Source organism: Bombina bombina, chromosome 8, assembly GCF_027579735.1.
Source record: "Bombina bombina isolate aBomBom1 chromosome 8, aBomBom1.pri, whole genome shotgun sequence".
In the NCBI taxonomy this organism is placed as follows: Eukaryota; Metazoa; Chordata; class Amphibia; order Anura; family Bombinatoridae; genus Bombina; species Bombina bombina.
In genome coordinates this window covers 325865841-325883340 of record NC_069506.1, presented here as the reverse complement: position 1 = coordinate 325883340, position 17500 = coordinate 325865841, and the positions used below count along the sequence as shown (strand labels likewise).

Below are 17500 nucleotides of genomic sequence, written 5' to 3'. Positions count from 1 at the left end.
ATCCTTCACCACTTGCTACTGTTTGTTTATTTAGCAGTGCACCAGGTGATTGCTGATGTGAGGAGTGCCGTTTCCACTACGCTCTGTGTGTATATATATATATATATATATATATATATATATATATATATATATATATATATATATATACACACACACACACACACATACAAAACACGGAAAGGGACTGCACTCTCAGACTGGACTGGGTACACATCCCATGACCCTGCAACATGCTATAGCACTCTCAGGAAGATGTACTGTCCCCACAGTCACAGGCATTTAACCCCAGACAAGTATTGTATTAATTACAAGTGTTGTATTAATTTATTTTGTAATTTTCCCTATGGGCCTTGCACACAGGCTTGTCTGGGGTTAACTGCCTGTGACTCTGGGGACAGCACAGCTTCCTGAGAGTGCTATAGCAAGCAGGGCTGAGCATGTTGCAGGGTCATGGGATGTGCACCCAGTCCAGTCAGAGTGCAGTCCCCTTCCGTGTTTTGTATATGTCTAGGGTGATTACATAAGTCTGTGAACCCTGACTTGTTCCCAGTTTGTTTGATTGAGAGCTTGCATTTGTATGGCTGTATTAGAGACCCAGGTTTTGGAAGAGACCTTGACGTGGTACCTTTGTCCCATTTGGCCAGATGTGGTAACTAACTCTTCTAGTTTTGCTTTTAATTTTAGCTGAGAGCATGTAAGCGAGTGCTGGACTTTCTCTGCGTGTTGTGTGTGTGTGTATATATATATATATATATATATATATATATATATCACTAAATCACTGGACTAACACGGCTACTCCAATCAACGTGTGTGTATGTATATGTGTGTATATGTATAAGTGTATATATATATATATATATATATATATATATATATATATATATATATATATATATATATATATATATATAATGCAAAACAGAATTTTTTTATACTACTAGCAAAGGTAGAACTAGATACAACTCTGTTGGAACTGTACACAATTGCATTGCTAATTTATAAATAGATGGGGAAAAAGATAGATAGATATAAAATTCTCATAGGTGTGGGCAAACGTTTCCGGCTCCTACATTTATGGAACAAATTTGTTGAACCCTGTGTGAAAGTAGTAGAATCTAGAGTATGATCTATCATTTTGTAGAGAAACTTTGTCATATAAACTTTCATGAATAGAGATGATGGAATATGGATGTCTCCTCATTGCAAATACAGGTTGACATGTGCCGACATGCAGCGCCTTGTCACCAACATTGTAAACCGGCATGAAGCAATACATTAGGAAGTAACATTTTCAGTATGAACACAATGTTCAGGAGCAGATAAACTAATTTATTATCAGCCAGTATAGTGGAAATTGGAGTACACAGGTTCTTCAGTCTGACGATTGCTTGCTGCATCTCTGGTACAATTTTTTTTTTTTATTCCTTGCTTGTTTCACTCTGTCTTTATTTTCCTGCTTATTAGACACAGGCAGGTATTTTGCATTGCAAATTATTTTTGTGTACAGTTCCAGTAAAAAGATGTCAAGTAATAACACAAGTTTTTTTTACAGTAAATAAAGACTTTCATCCCTCTATTTCACTTTTCTTCTTTAATGTTCCACAAAGAAATTCTGTTATAGTTCCACATAAATTAGCTATTGATGGATAAAATACATTCACTTATGGTCCCACGGGCTGAATAACACCAACTGCTGTCTGGTTCACTATCTGATAAATTATGCATAGAAACATCTTTAACAAAATTGCTTCAGTGATGGAGGAATAGCTGGAGCATTTTACAATTTAACACCTTACTTTCCTAAAGAATAGAATGTGAAACTTTATATTTACTGTGAGAATGGCACAGATAATTGGGGGATGGTTTACAAAGTATATGTTACACTGTACTAGGATGGAATGACTATGGGAATTTAGTTTACAGCTGGTATTTGGGGACTTATATTCTGCACCCACGGGGTTCTAACAGATTCTGCAATAAGCTGCCTGACAATTGTCCCTCCAGCTCACCAGAAGCACATTCATAAGTTGTCACACAACACTATAGATGAGGCTTGGAACATTCAAAATATAGATTAGTAAAATAGTTATTAAAGTTCTGGAATAGAATCTGCCTATCTGCCTCAGACCTTATTTTACAATAAGCTCTTCTGCGCTAATATTTATGAAACAGAACTGATATCCTTCCCTCAACCTTTCTCACTACAATTCTTGACCACAAAACCAAAAATTCTTTTCACCACTTGACATGCCCTAATGTGTAATGGACATACCCACTCTGACACTTCAGTTACTTCCCACTTTATCTCACTGGGTTCTACTTCTTGATTATTGATGGAATCTCAGGTACCGCCAGGAGTTATGCAGGTTGTTCCTGGTCAAAATTCCTCTTACATCCTCAATCTACTTTAAGTGCTATTCCCAGTCTCATATATGTCGCCTAAAATCCTTTATCCTTTAGTAGCTTATCCATTTTTCTTGTTCCTCTATTGGCTGACAGTATCTTTAACTCATTGCAGTAAATCTATCATTCTGATACATGATTTTCTATCTCTGCAATTTGTTCAAGAGGACAAGCAAACCAAGTCATCCTCCTCTGCTCGTTGTGTTATTTATTGCCATTTACCAAGTTCATAATCTTCTTTCAGTGCTGGCCAAAAAACATGCAAAATCATCATTGTTTAAATAAACGCATAACAGTATTCTTCAAAGCTATGACATTAGGTTCATGAAAATAAGTCAAACCACAACAACATGACCAATACAAGGAAATGAGGACCTGCTTGTGAGCTACCATTTGATATATTCTATCATTGCTTGAGGTAATCTACAAGACAGATGGCTCAGGGGCTTATATGATAAAGGACGAGCATTGGGAACAAATGAGAGAAAAGGCGACATATCTACGCTGAGAATTGAAAGATGTGAACATGCAGTTACATGTAGTATGTATGCATACATCCTGAACAGGAACGCTCAAAGAGACATTATACACTTGTTTTTTTCTTTGCATAAATGTTTTGTAGATGCTCTATTTATATAGCCCATAAAAAAATTGTAATGTTTAGTTTTGCTTATTTGTTAATAACATTGCTCTGATTTTCAGACTCCTAACCAAGCCCCAAAGTTTTAGGAGAATACAGACGTTTACCTACTCCAGCTTGCTCCTGTTTGTGTAAAGGGACTTTTCATATGGAAAGGAAGGGGGAGGAGAAGTGTCTAATATTTCCCACTTGCAGTGGGTGTTCCAGTAACCTTTTAAACAGAGCTAAACTGGGAACTTCTAAGTAAGTTTTTTAAACAGTTTTATACTGGATTTTTATATCAGTATCTGTGCATCTTATTCTTTATAGTAGTGTCTATTACATGCAGTTATATGAAAATTGGTGTATACTGTCCATTTAAGACTGTTCTGTTTAGGGTGCTTAAGGGCAGAGTAATAGTAGCTTAGCATAAAGCTGTAGTACAAAAAAGTCTGTTGAAATACATATTTCCTTCAAATGTTACTCAGCAGTGCAGGAACACTTCTGCCATTAGCGTTATGTGTGGAATGTCACTGCCAGGCATGAGCACGCAGGCTTTAGGTCATGACAGAAGGAGATACACTGTCAAGTAATGAAGCTAGTGAGGCTTAATAATAAGAGATAAGCCGCTCTGGGAAGGATAAAGATGAGGTTCTGGGGAAAAGGGCTCTTAGAGTTTAAAGAGTCTATGAATTTTACACTTGTGTAGAAAAGAATAGAGACCAGGTGGTAGGAAATCCGTGGGAGGGTACAGTGGAGTGCAGTGCTGGAGAAGTGAGTTACCACTTTGTTGAATGGGAAAATCGGTTCTTTGTGGAATGGGGAGTAAAATGATTTTTTGTTCTAGATACAAAAAATATGTTGTATATTATTCTAAAGTTAGAGGATACAATGGAAACATTATGCTTTCCCTTGTCAGCTGAATTTTTGAGCTAACATAATTGTTCCTTTAGTTTTTTACTAATATTATGCCTAACAGCTATTGTAACCCTAAGAGGGGTCTTGGGGGAGGGCGCCTGTATACTTTTATGTATAAAATCATCTATAAAAGACAAGAATTGGACACATTGGATCAGAAGCCATTTCTGTCTGAAAACACCACTTGCTATGGCCATGCACGGGCTTCTGTCTTTCCTGCCCTCAGGTCTCATTACTACAACTAAGTATAATAATGGTTTACCCTATCGCTGTATTTATTATCTCTGTTGAATCTTCACTTGATAGTGAAACGTACGGTCTCTGATAAATTTACATTGCTGACTACATCATCTATGACAAAGTTACATTTATTTCTTGATTACTATTTTATATGCCTTGTTCTGAGGTTCCCCGTCAGCCTGCATCCAGGTTATGAGAGGACAGATGTGCCTAGAAATATCACATGTGAAATGGGGAAAGGTGAGACACAATAAGCTAGTGGATTAGAATGTGTGAGTAAAAATAAAACACAAAACATGTTTATCGGCCATGTCCCTTTATCCAATAAGAATAGAAAATGTTTTGCCTATTCTATTGCCTGATCTTTGTCTTGTGTAATTTTAAGTTCTGATCTGGTTTATTAGTCTGTGCAATTGTTCGAGACTCCTCAAAGCGACAGTGTATTGTAAATATTCCTTCCCTGTGTTTCCAATGATCCATTTTACCTGCTGTGTGTATTAAATTGCTTGCAATAGCTCATTTACTTTTATTTTGTCAATTCAAATAGCTGATTTGCCTGTTGAAGCTGCCACCTATACTGAAAATATCAAGACTGGAGTAAGGAATAGAGAACAGCTAGCTAAAATATTCATTTTCAAATTGTTCCCTTTATATACTGGGCTGTGTATATCAGAGACAAAATAAGGAACCCTTAGTGTATATAGAGTGATAAGATAAGGATGTTTACTATCTCTTCAAGCTCAGCCCATTTCAATGGGTTGTGGTTTCAAAGGGGTTATTTCATATATTTTAAAATAAAAACTAAATGATCAATTTCATATATATTTTATACTCTACAACTGGTAGAAAATATCATTGGAAACACATTAGGGGTAAACCAATTTAACAGAACACAGTCCCTTTAACAAGATTAACTGACTTTCAGTTAACCAGTTAATCTGTGCAGGAATTTCTTGGTGCTTTTAAAATGAATTGCAGCACATTACACATAATGATGACAGTGTTCCAGTAACGATCAGGATCAAACACAACAAAGGAAGTGAAAGAAGTTGGTATTGGGCCTCAGATGAGCTAGATATGTGGTTTGAAAGACTTTACCAAAGCATCTAATTCCTACGGTGCCCGAGTCCTACTTGTTTACTTGTGCAACAAAAAAATATGAGCTGCAGTCAAAACATTTTCAATTGCAGTAAGCAGACACGTCCTTTCATGACCATCCCTTGTTCAAATACCTTCATGCAAGGATGCGACAGACGCCAAGGAGGGATACGGCTGAATAACTGTTGGCAATAATTCCAGTGTCAAATCTGTACACCTACTGTATTCCTCCTTTTATCAATCCTATGGAATCTTCAAACCTACAGAGATTATTTAGCATCCCCAAAAGTCAAATCATCATCCAATATCTTTAACTATTTTAAGAACCCGATTTTGACGTTGTTTTAAAGTCCTCTGATTTGTATTTCTAATATCTGAATAAGTGACGGTTTTGTCATCACTAAACACAAGTAAGGGGCACTTACATACAACAAATGTGTATTCCTCTAGAAAATAAACTAGTTTATTTCAAAATAAAAAAGTGGCATTCTAGTTGTTTGCCAGAAAATCAGAGAAGTCATAGCATAAAACTGCAATATCAAAGAGTCTGAAGATTAAAAAAGGAACCTAAAATATTGACGGCCAGCTTCCTGACAGATGGGGGCTGCAGATGAATATTTTGTAAGCCTTAAGGGCTGCATACAAATTAATAGCTATTAAAGGGACACTGAAGTCAAAATTAAACTTGCATTATTCAGATAGAGCACACAATTTTAAAGAAACATGAAACCCAAATCTTTTCTTTCATGGTTCAGATAGAGCATGCAAATTTAAATAACTTTCTAATTTACTTCTATTATCTAATTTTCCTCAATTCTCTTGATATCCTTTGCCTTAAAGCATATCTAGATAGGCTCTGAAGCTTCTGATTAGTGGTTGTACAGATGCCTTGTGTGATTGGCTCACTCATGTGCACTGCTATTTCCTCAACAAAGGATATCTAAGGAATGAAACAAATTAGATGAAAGTAAATTGAAATATGGTTTAAAAAATAATTCTCTATCTGAATAATGAAAGAAACAATTTGGGTTTAATGTCCCTTTAAACAACTATCCAATTCACTTCCATTATCTTAATATGCATAATCTTTTAATATGCACACATTCTGAGGCACTAGTTCCTACTGAGCATGTGCAAATATTCACAGAATATAGGTATATACATTTTGTGATTGGCTGGTGTTTGTCACATGGCATAGGGAGCAGCATATTGAACAAACTAAAATTTGTCAGTGCTGACTCCTTGGTAACTTCATGTGCATGAGCTCAATGTTATCACCCGCACACCCGCCCCCTTCCGCCCCGACTGATGTGCATATGTGCACTAACGGAACAGGATGCAGGAACATCGATGGGCCATCCACCCGCCTCCCTGCTGCTGCTCCCACCCACCAACGATCGGCACCATCAATGCCGATGCAGAGAGGGCTACAGAGTGGCTCTCTCTGCATCGGTGGCTAAAGAAAGGTATTACAGTGATGCCTCAATGCCGAGGCATCACTGCAACACCTTGAAAGTAGTTGGAATCAGGATCACTTCCACCGCTCGAAACCCTGACGTTGTACAGTGTACGTCCTTGGTCACTAACTTACATTTTTTGTAGGACGTACCCTGTATGTCCTTGGTCATTAACTTTTTTTTTTAAATATCTTAGTTTAAAAATTACTTTCCAGTGTGGCTGGTGGTCTTTGCAAAACACAGGGGAGGACACCCTTATATTTCATATAATATATTTAAGAAATATTCTTAACATAAAACGACTGATCTTAATCATGCTAATCCAGTTTAATAAACTGCAGCACAAACATGCAGGTATTGCCCGCCCATCTGCGTGATCATTATGAGGATTTGGTAGTTACAGATTACTGCACAGTGTACAGCTGAAATCTTTGGAGCTGCTGTGCTGAAAGATAGATAACATATCTATTGGAGTATTTACATTTTTAAAGGGACAGTCTACACCAGAATTTTTATTGTTTAAAAAGATTTATTACCCATTCCCTAGTTTTGCATAACCAACACAGTTATATAAATAAACTTTTTACCTCTGTGATTATCTTGTATCTAAGCCTCTGCAAACTGCCCCCTTATTTCAGTTCTTTTGACAGACTTGCATTTTAGCTAGTGATGCACTGAAATGGAAATTCTGGCCCGAAACTGAACCCGAAAATCCAGGATGCACTTGGCCGAAAACCGAAACCGAAAATGTCTATTTTTCAAAAACTATTTTAAAATATATTTTTTCTAGTTTTTTTTGCATAATTAGACTATTTAATGAATGAATCTGAATTGAAAACCTGCAAGCCAATAAAATAAAATAACCACTTTTATTGAAAGTAACACACTAAAATTGGACAAAAAAAATCTTAAAACAATAATATGCTACACAATAATTTTACCAAGAAAAAAAAAAGAAAAAAGAAAAAGGCAAAAAAATGATAATGCCATTTTCGGCTAAAATGTTTCTGCGACTAAAATTTCGGTGCATTCCTACTTAAAACAATATTAAATATCAATATATTGTATTATTCTTTATTTAGTTCTGTGCAACAGAATCAGATTTAACAGGTTTTTTTTACCAATTATCCAAATAAAGTCCTAGGCTAGCATCAAATTTGAATTATGCTACACAATAATCTTACCGAAAATAACAGGCAAAAAATAAAGAAAACTGAAATAGACAAAAATGCTATTTTTGGCCAAAACCTTGGTGCATCCCTAATTTTAGCCAATCAGTGCTGGCTCCTAGGAACTCCACGTACATGAGCACAGTGTTATCTATATGACACACATGAACTAACACCCTCTAGTGGTGAAAAACGGTCAAAATGCCCCGAGAGAAGAGGCGGCCTTCAAGGTCTTAGAAATTAGAATATGAACCTACTAGGTTTAGCTTTCAACTTAGAATACCAAGAGAACAAAGCAAAATTGGTGATAAAAGTAAATTGGAAAATTGTTTCAAATTACATGCCCTATCTGAATAATGAAAGTTTATTTTGGACTAGACTGTCCCTTTAAGTAGCTCTGCTATTTTTATATTTCATATTTGCCTGATACATTGCCTAAAGTTTTCCTATCAACAAAGCAAGGATTAAAGGGATATAAAACCCAACATTTTTCTTTCATGATTCAGAAAGAACATACAATTTTAAGCAACTTTACTTCTATTATCAACTGTTCTGGTTTTTTTGTTATCCTTTGTTGAAAGCCGGGAAGGTAAGTTCAGAAGTCTGCATTAGTATATAGCAGCTGTTTTTTAACAATGTTAAACATTAGCAAGAGCTCTATTTCCTGTCTTGTAGTGCCCCAGACACACTACCTTTCTAGATATAAATTCAACAAAGAACACCACGAGTACAAAGCTAATTTGATAATAGAAGTAAATTGGAAACTTTTTTTAAATTCTATTCTCTATATCAATCATGAAAAAAAAAATCTTAAGCCATCATGTCCCTTTAACCACTTCTTGCCAACACACTGATTACCTCCCTCCATTTAAGGATACACAAAGCCACCTACCTGCAATACAGATCACATCCTGATGATTCCCATTATTACCTAAGCACAGAGCGATGATTTACTCCTTCCTAATCAGCACACACATGAATGATTTACCTAGTTTTGCCTGCACACAAAGCAGTTGGTAACAACTACCTAGAGATATGGCAGTGATTAACCCTTTACCTTAAGACTAAGCCATGATTAACCCATTTGTGCCAGATGCACACAGCAGTAACCAATAACTTTCTTACCCGTATGCGACAACAATAAATCCCTTTCTACCAGACAGATCAGTCATTAAAAGTTTCTTGTTTTACAGAGTTCTTCTGCCAAACGGCTATAATATGAAAATAAAGCATAGTCCCCTCACCCATACCTCACCACTAAGGGCGCCAGCCTGTTAGCATCGGTACAGACACCACTGCAGATATCACAACTTTGTTCTAATCATTTTTGAATCATAGTTTCTAAATTACAAAATTTTAGATATGGGTGTTTCAAGTAAGTTTAATCAGCCAGCTAAGCATGACACATACACTTCATATCGTGTCAGTGACTTCAGATAAGCTGTAGGTCTTAAAAGTAATATCAGAGGTGCTGGGGTATCCTCAGCCACGCTGTGAAAAAAACCCAGGATTGTCTACAATTCACAGATTTGGCGTCTACGCTCTACATTGCTTGTCATGAGGTCAGGCAGAAGACTCACCTGTAATGAGGTGGGGGCAGTTGCTGGATAACATCGTGAATTTTCACCAGTCTTTCCTCATCAGTAGCCGCAGACACAGCATCCTGTAAAGAAATAAAATCATAACAATAAAGTGTCACATTTCTACACAGTATCAAAGTGAACAAACATACAGGTAGTGCAGTCTGACACAGCTGACCACAAGGGAGTTAGATTAGCGCATACATATACAGGTAGTGCAGTCTGACACAGCTGACCACAAGGGAGTTAGATTAGCGCATACATATACAGGTAGTGCAGTCTGACACAGCTGACCACAAGGGAGTTAGATTAGCGCATACATATACAGGTAGTGCAGTCTGACACAGCTGACCACAAGGAAGTCAGATTAGCGCATACATATACAGGTAGTGCAGTCTGACATCTGACCACAAGGGAGTCAGATTAGTGCATACATATACAGGTAGTGCAGTCGGACACTGCTGACCACAAGGGAGTCAGATTAGCGCATACATATACAGGTAGTGCAGTCTGACACAGCTGACCACAAGGAAGTCAGATTAGTGCATACATATACAGGTAGTGCAGTCTGACACAGCTGACCACAAGGGAGTCAGATTAGTGCATACATATACAGGTAGTGCAGTCGGACACTGCTGACCACAAGGGAGTCAGATTAGCGCATACATATACAGGTAGTGCAGTCGGACACTGCTGACCACAAGGGAGTCAGATTAGCGCATACATATACAGGTAGTGCAGTCGGACACTGCTGACCACAAGGGAGTCAGATTAGCGCATACATATACAGGTAGTGCAGTCTGACACAGCTGACCACAAGGGAGTCAGATTAGCGCATACATATACAGGTAGTGCAGTCTGACACAGCTGACCACAAGGAAGTCAGATTAGCGCATACATATACAGGTAGTGCAGTCTGACACCGTTGACCACAAGGAAGTCAGATTAGTGCATACATATACAGGTAGTGCAGTCTGACACAGCTGACCACAAGGGAGTTAGATTAGCGCATACATATACAGGTAGTGCAGTCTGACACCGCTGACCACAAGGGAGTCAGATTAGCGCATACATATACAGGTAGTGAAGTCTGACATCGCTAACCACAAGGAAGTCAGATTAGCGCATACATATACAGGTAGTGCAGTCTGACACCGCTGACCACAAGGGAGTTAGATTAGTGCATACATATACAGGTAGTGCAGTCTGACACAGCTGACCACAAGGAAGTCAGATTAGCGCATACATATACAGGTAGTGAAGTCTGACATCGCTAACCACAAGGAAGTCAGATTAGCGCATACATATACAGGTAGTGCAGTCTGACACCGCTGACCACAAGGGAGTCAGATTAGCGCATACATATACAGGTAGTGCAGTCGGACACCGCTGACCACAAGGAAGTCAGATTAGCGCATACATAAACAGGTAGTGCACAGTTGACCACAAGGGAGTCAGATTAGCGCATACATATACAGGTAGTGCAGTCTGACAGCGCTGACCACAAGGAAGTCAGATTAGCGCATACATATAGAGGTAGTGCAGTCTGACACCGCTGACCACAAGGAAGTCAGATTAGCGCATACATATACAGGGTGCAGTCTGACACCGCTGACCACAAGGGAGTCAGATTAGCGCATACATATACAGGTAGTGCAGTCTGACACCGCTGACCACAAGGAAGTCAGATTAGCGCATACATATACAGGTAGTGCACAGTTGACCACAAGGGAGTCAGATTAGCGCATACATATACAGGTAGTGCAGTCTGACACCGCTGACAACAAGGAAGTCAGATTAGCGCATACATAAACAGGTAGTGCACAGTTGACCACAAGGGAGTCAGATTAGCGCATACATATACAGGTAGTGCAGTCTGACACCGCTGACAACAAGGAAGTCAGATTAGCGCATACATATACAGGTAGTGCAGTCTGACAGCTGACCACAAGGGAGTCAGATTAGCGCATACATAAACAGGTAGTGCACAGTTGACCACAAGGGAGTCAGATTAGCGCATACATATACAGGTAGTGCAGTCTGACCACAAGGGAGTTAGATTAGCGCATACATATACAGGTAGTGCAGTCTGACACCGCTGACCACAAGGAAATCAGATTAGCGCATACATATACAGGTAGTGCACAGCTGACCACAAGGGAGTCAGATTAGCGCATACATATACAGGTAGTGCAATATGACACCGCTGACCACAAGGGAGTCAGATTAGCGCATACATATACAGGTAGTGCAGTCTGACACCGCTGACCACAAGGGAGTCAGATTAGCGCATACATATACAGGTAGTGCAGTCGGACACCGCTGACCACAAGGAAGTCAGATTAGCGCATACATAAACAGGTAGTGCACAGTTGACCACAAGGGAGTCAGATTAGCGCATACATATACAGGTAGTGCAGTCTGACAGCGCTGACCACAAGGAAGTCAGATTAGCGCATACATATAGAGGTAGTGCAGTCTGACACCGCTGACCACAAGGAAGTCAGATTAGCGCATACATATACAGGTAGTGCAGTCTGACACCGCTGACCACAAGGGAGTCAGATTAGCGCATACATATACAGGTAGTGCAGTCTGACACCGCTGACCACAAGGAAGTCAGATTAGCGCATACATATACAGGTAGTGCACAGTTGACCACAAGGGAGTCAGATTAGCGCATACATATACAGGTAGTGCAGTCTGACACCGCTGACAACAAGGAAGTCAGATTAGCGCATACATAAACAGGTAGTGCACAGTTGACCACAAGGGAGTCAGATTAGCGCATACATATACAGGTAGTGCAGTCTGACACCGCTGACAACAAGGAAGTCAGATTAGCGCATACATATACAGGTAGTGCAGTCTGACAGCTGACCACAAGGGAGTCAGATTAGCGCATACATAAACAGGTAGTGCACAGTTGACCACAAGGGAGTCAGATTAGCGCATACATATACAGGTAGTGCAGTCTGACCACAAGGGAGTTAGATTAGCGCATACATATACAGGTAGTGCAGTCTGACACCGCTGACCACAAGGAAATCAGATTAGCGCATACATATACAGGTAGTGCACAGCTGACCACAAGGGAGTCAGATTAGCGCATACATATACAGGTAGTGCAATATGACACCGCTGACCACAAGGGAGTCAGATTAGCGCATACATATACAGGTAGTGCAGTCTGACACCGCTGACCACAAGGGAGTCAGATTAGCGCATACATAAACAGGTAGTGCAGTCAGACACCGCTGACCACAAGGGAGTCAGATTAGCGCATACATATACAGGTAGTGCAGTCTGACACCGCTGACCACAAGGGAGTCAGATTAGCGCATACATATACAGGTAGTGCAGTCTGACACCGTTGACCACAAGGGAGTCAGATTAGCGCATACATATACAGGTAGTGCAGTCAGACACCGCTGACCACAAGGGAGTCAGATTAGCGCATACATATACAGGTAGTGCAGTCTGACACCGCTGACCACAAGGGAGTCAGATTAGCGCATACATATACAGGTAGTGCAGTCTGACACAGCTGACCAAAAGGGAGTCAGATTAGCGCATACATATACAGGTAGTGCAGTCTGACACAGCTGACCACAAGGGAGTTAGATTAGCGCATACATATACAGGTAGTGCAGTCTGACACCGCTGACCACAAGGAAGTCAGATTAGCGCATACATAAACAGGTAGTGCACAGTTGACCACAAGGGAGTCAGATTAGCGCATACATATACAGGTAGTGCAGTCTGACACCGCTGACAACAAGGAAGTCAGATTAGCGCATACATATACAGGTAGTGCAGTCTGACACCGTTGACCACAAGGAAGTCAGATTAGCGCATACATATACAGGTAGTGCAGTCTGACACCGCTGACAACAAGGAAGTCAGATTAGCGCATACATATACAGGTAGTGCAGTCTGACAGCTGACCACAAGGAAGTCAGATTAGCGCATACATATACAGGTAGTGCAGTCAGACACCGCTGACAACAAGGAAGTCAGATTAGCGCATACATAAACAGGTAGTGCAGTCTGACACCGCTGACAACAAGGAAGTCAGATTAGCGCATACATATACATGTAGTGCAGTCTGACACAGCTGACCACAAGGAAGTCAGATTAGCGCATACATATACAGGTAGTGCAGTCTGACACCGCTGACAACAAGGAAGTCAGATTAGCGCATACATATACAGGTAGTGCAGTCTGACACCGCTGACAACAAGGAAGTCAGATTAGCGCATACATATACAGGTAGTGCAGTCTTACACCGCTGACAACAAGGAAGTCAGATTAGCGCATACATATACAGGTAGTGCAGTCTGACACCGCTGACAACAAGGAAGTCAGATTAGCGCATACATATACAGGTAGTGCAGTCTGACACCGATGACAACAAGGAAGTCAGATTAGCGCATACATATACAGGTAGTGCAGCCTGACACCGCTGACAACAAGGAAGTCAGATTAGCGCATACATATACAGGTAGTGCAGCCTGACACCGCTGACAACAAGGAAGTCAGATTAGCGCATACATAAACAGGTAGTGCACAGTTGACCACAAGGGAGTCAGATTAGCGCATACATAAACAGGTAGTGCACAGTTGACCACAAGGGAGTCAGACTGCACTACCTGTATATGTATGCGCTAATCTGATACCGCTGACCACAAGGAAGTCAGATTAGCGCATACATATACAGGTAGTGCAGTCGGACACCGCTGACCACAAGGAAGTCAGATTAGCGCATACATATACAGGTAGTGCAGTCTGACACCGCTGACTACAAGGCAACATTTTCAGCAGAAATAAATTCAACCAAGTTTTTTCTCTAAGTGCATGCTGAAATCTCACAGGAAATTACATATTTTTTATGACATATTCATCATATATTTTAAATCAACAATATTTTAATTTTGTAGAAAAAACCTGCTTCAATAATTAAACATACATTAAAGGTATATAAAACCCAAACGTATTTAATGATTCAGATAGAGTGTGTTATTTTAAACACATTTTCAATTTACTTCAATTATCTAATTTGTTTTGTTTTCTTTGTATCCTTTGTTGAAAAGCACACCTAGGTAGACTCAGGAGCTGCCGATTTGTGGCTGCACATATATGCCTAATGTTTTGGTTGACCCAATGCATTCAGCTACCTTCAACAAAGGATAACAAGAGAATGAAGCAAATGAAATAACAGAAATAAATTGAAAAGTTATTTAAAAATTGTATTCTCTATATGAATCCTAAAAATAAAATGTTGGGTTTCATGTCTCTTTAAATAAGACCTGACTGCAGGATCTTTTGGACATTAGGGGACTTAGTGTGTGCGCACACCTGCAACTGAAAAAAAGCCCTTGTTATTAGGATTACCTCATGTTAATATTAACAACACATTTTATTATAGGGATGTTAGGGTATGTAGCGTGTATATAAGCAATTAAAGGGGCATTGTATTAACAAAATAAATATTTAAAATTGCATTACACTGCTTTGTTTTGTGAAATTTAAGAAGTTCCCTGCCCTAAATAAATAATACAATTTTTTAAAGAGGTGTCCCTATCAATGAGTTAGGATGTTGTGGTTTCAAAGCAGCTCAGGGATATCACACACTTCAGCATTTGTATCTTGTGTGTGATGCAGAGCTGAACTCAGCTTCTGATTGGCAGCTATGCACATATGCCACCCCTGATTGCCTCAGCTCCAAACTGATAAAGCATTAGTAGTCTGACGCTACCTTTAACTATGTATTTACCCTTTGTGCATTCTAGCATATTTGTATCACGTAGTATATATGTTTGTGTTTTGATACACAAATAACTATACCCATTCTAAAACTACTGTTTATGCTAGCAGCGGTGTATCCATGCCAGAGCCGTCTTCATGGGCCAATAGCTACTGATACTGGAGTATCAAATGTGCACAAAATAGGCATTTCATGAACTTTTTCATTAAACATATTTACACAATGTTATATACAGTTTGACTAAAGTCTGCTGATTAGCTCTTCATGGGATTAGTGTAAGGGTAGCTTTCCTATGTCCTGATACTTACGGAGAATTTCTCGTACAGCTGGTACGTCAGCAGAGGGTTGGGGAGCTCACGGAAGTAAAGTTTGCACAAGGAGCCGACGCAGTGAATGTCCTGGATATACACATCTTTTGTCAGGTCTGGAATCTGCTCAGAGTCAAACTCATGGCTGCAAATGAAGAAAACGCTGGTTAAACTAGAATGTAAAGTAGTTACATGAGCATGACTGTTAAATCCAGGGACTAGATACCTCAAATTTACTTCTATTATCTCATCTGCTTCATTCTCTGGGTATCATTTTCACATGGGTGAGCAAATAACATGACGCATATATATGCAGCCACCAATCAGCGGCTCCTGAACCTACCTAGGTATGCTTATTATTATTTATTTTTACAAGGGATACCAAGAGAACAAAACAAATCAGATAGTAGAAGTAAATTGTAAAGTTGTTTAAAGCTGACTGTTTTATCTGAATCATGAACGCAAAAAATTCTGTTTCATGTCCCTATAACATAATGAGGTACGGGTTAATTGTAGTATTTGGTTTTGGTTAATTATTGTGTAACGTCAAATTACAGCTGACCAAGTCACCACTGCTGGCGGGATGACAAAGAAACCAAAACTAAACTCAGATTGTATTTTTCTATACACTTCTCTCATCAAAACGTACTTCGTTCTCTTGTTAACTTTTATTGAAACTTAGCTCTATTCCAGGAGAGGATACTGAGATAGGTTCAGGAGTGTGCATATGTTGTGTGCACTATATTGCAGCAGAGTTTGCAACAATGTTTATAACAATGTTGTACAAAAGTATTTTTTTTTTATTTATTTTTTTAACTATTTGAGACATTAATGACTTTCATTTCTCTTTAACATAATGCAGATTAACATAGAAATATAGAATTTGACGATAAGAACCAAAATGCCCATAAATCTACCCATACTACAGTGTAAACTTATTTCTTAGGATAGCCTTATGCGTGTCCCAGGCCTTTTTATATTCTCTTAAGGTCCTTGTAAATAGAACAGGACAAGCTAAATATCTCACAAGCACTAAAACAATGGTGCGTATGTTATTTGCAGCGCTTGTATCAAAGGAAAAACAAAAAGATGAATGTTTATAATAGAGGAAAGGCGTGCTATAGTCTCACCGTAGCTTCTGGATGTTGGAAGCAATTCCAGACAAACGATAAATCCCATCTACGATGCCATGCTTTTCTATAAACTCTGTGCAGCTCCGGAGAACCTGGGGGACTTAATACAATCAAAAGAAAATAAGTAAAAAAGTGTACGATCACACACTAAATAGCAGCAAAAATGCTAGGTCTGAGAGGCAAAACTCTTAATTATTGTAACATATGTGCAGTTATTATTCAACTATTCCAAGTCTCACGATATGGGGCTGACTTTATCGTGGTGTCCTGGCTGTATGGAAACAGGAGATGATGAAGTTATGTCAGCCCAGGTACAATGAGCATTACAGAGACATAATATCCGTATAAGTAATGCAGTATAACATTAAAAAGCTGCTAAGAAAATATCACCTGAAACTCTCAAAGTAAAAAAAGAAGATATTTTACCTCAAACGTTCTTCAGCTCGCAATAATAAGTGCTCTGTGAACAGTTATCTTTCAGCTGCTGACCGGTCAGCTGCATGTTGCAAAAAAAAGCAGCCAATCAGCTTCATCTGTTCTGATGTCCCATTTTGTTTTACTGTGATCTTATGAGATGTCACTGAATTGTCATGAGATTTCATAGTAAAACCTCCAGAGAAGGGAAATAGTGTGACTGTGCTGCACATGCCAGATGTAAGCTCCTGTTGCAAGTCTTGGGGCTAGCATCCTGATTGGCTGCTTAAAGTCCCTTTACAATGGGATGTGGCTACTTAGGAAATTTTGAGGTAACATTTCTTATTTTTTTACATAGAGATGTTAAGGTGATATTTGCTAATAAGCT

General features: G+C 39.2%; 1 protein-coding gene across 6 annotated transcripts in view; it reads right to left on the bottom strand.

Annotated features, from left to right (window-relative positions):
* ARHGAP32 (Rho GTPase activating protein 32) overlaps positions 1-17500 on the bottom strand; it is a 749023-nt gene that overhangs the window by 39784 nt on the left and 691739 nt on the right. For all 6 annotated transcript variants that reach the window (XM_053691545.1, XM_053691546.1, XM_053691547.1 and 3 more), the window contains 3 exons: positions 16696-16798; positions 15566-15710; positions 9491-9573 (listed from right to left, as the gene is read on the bottom strand). In XM_053691545.1, coding sequence (XP_053547520.1) covers positions 9491-9573; positions 15566-15710; positions 16696-16798 — 331 coding nt within the window. The remainder of the gene's footprint in view (positions 1-9490; positions 9574-15565; positions 15711-16695; positions 16799-17500) is intronic.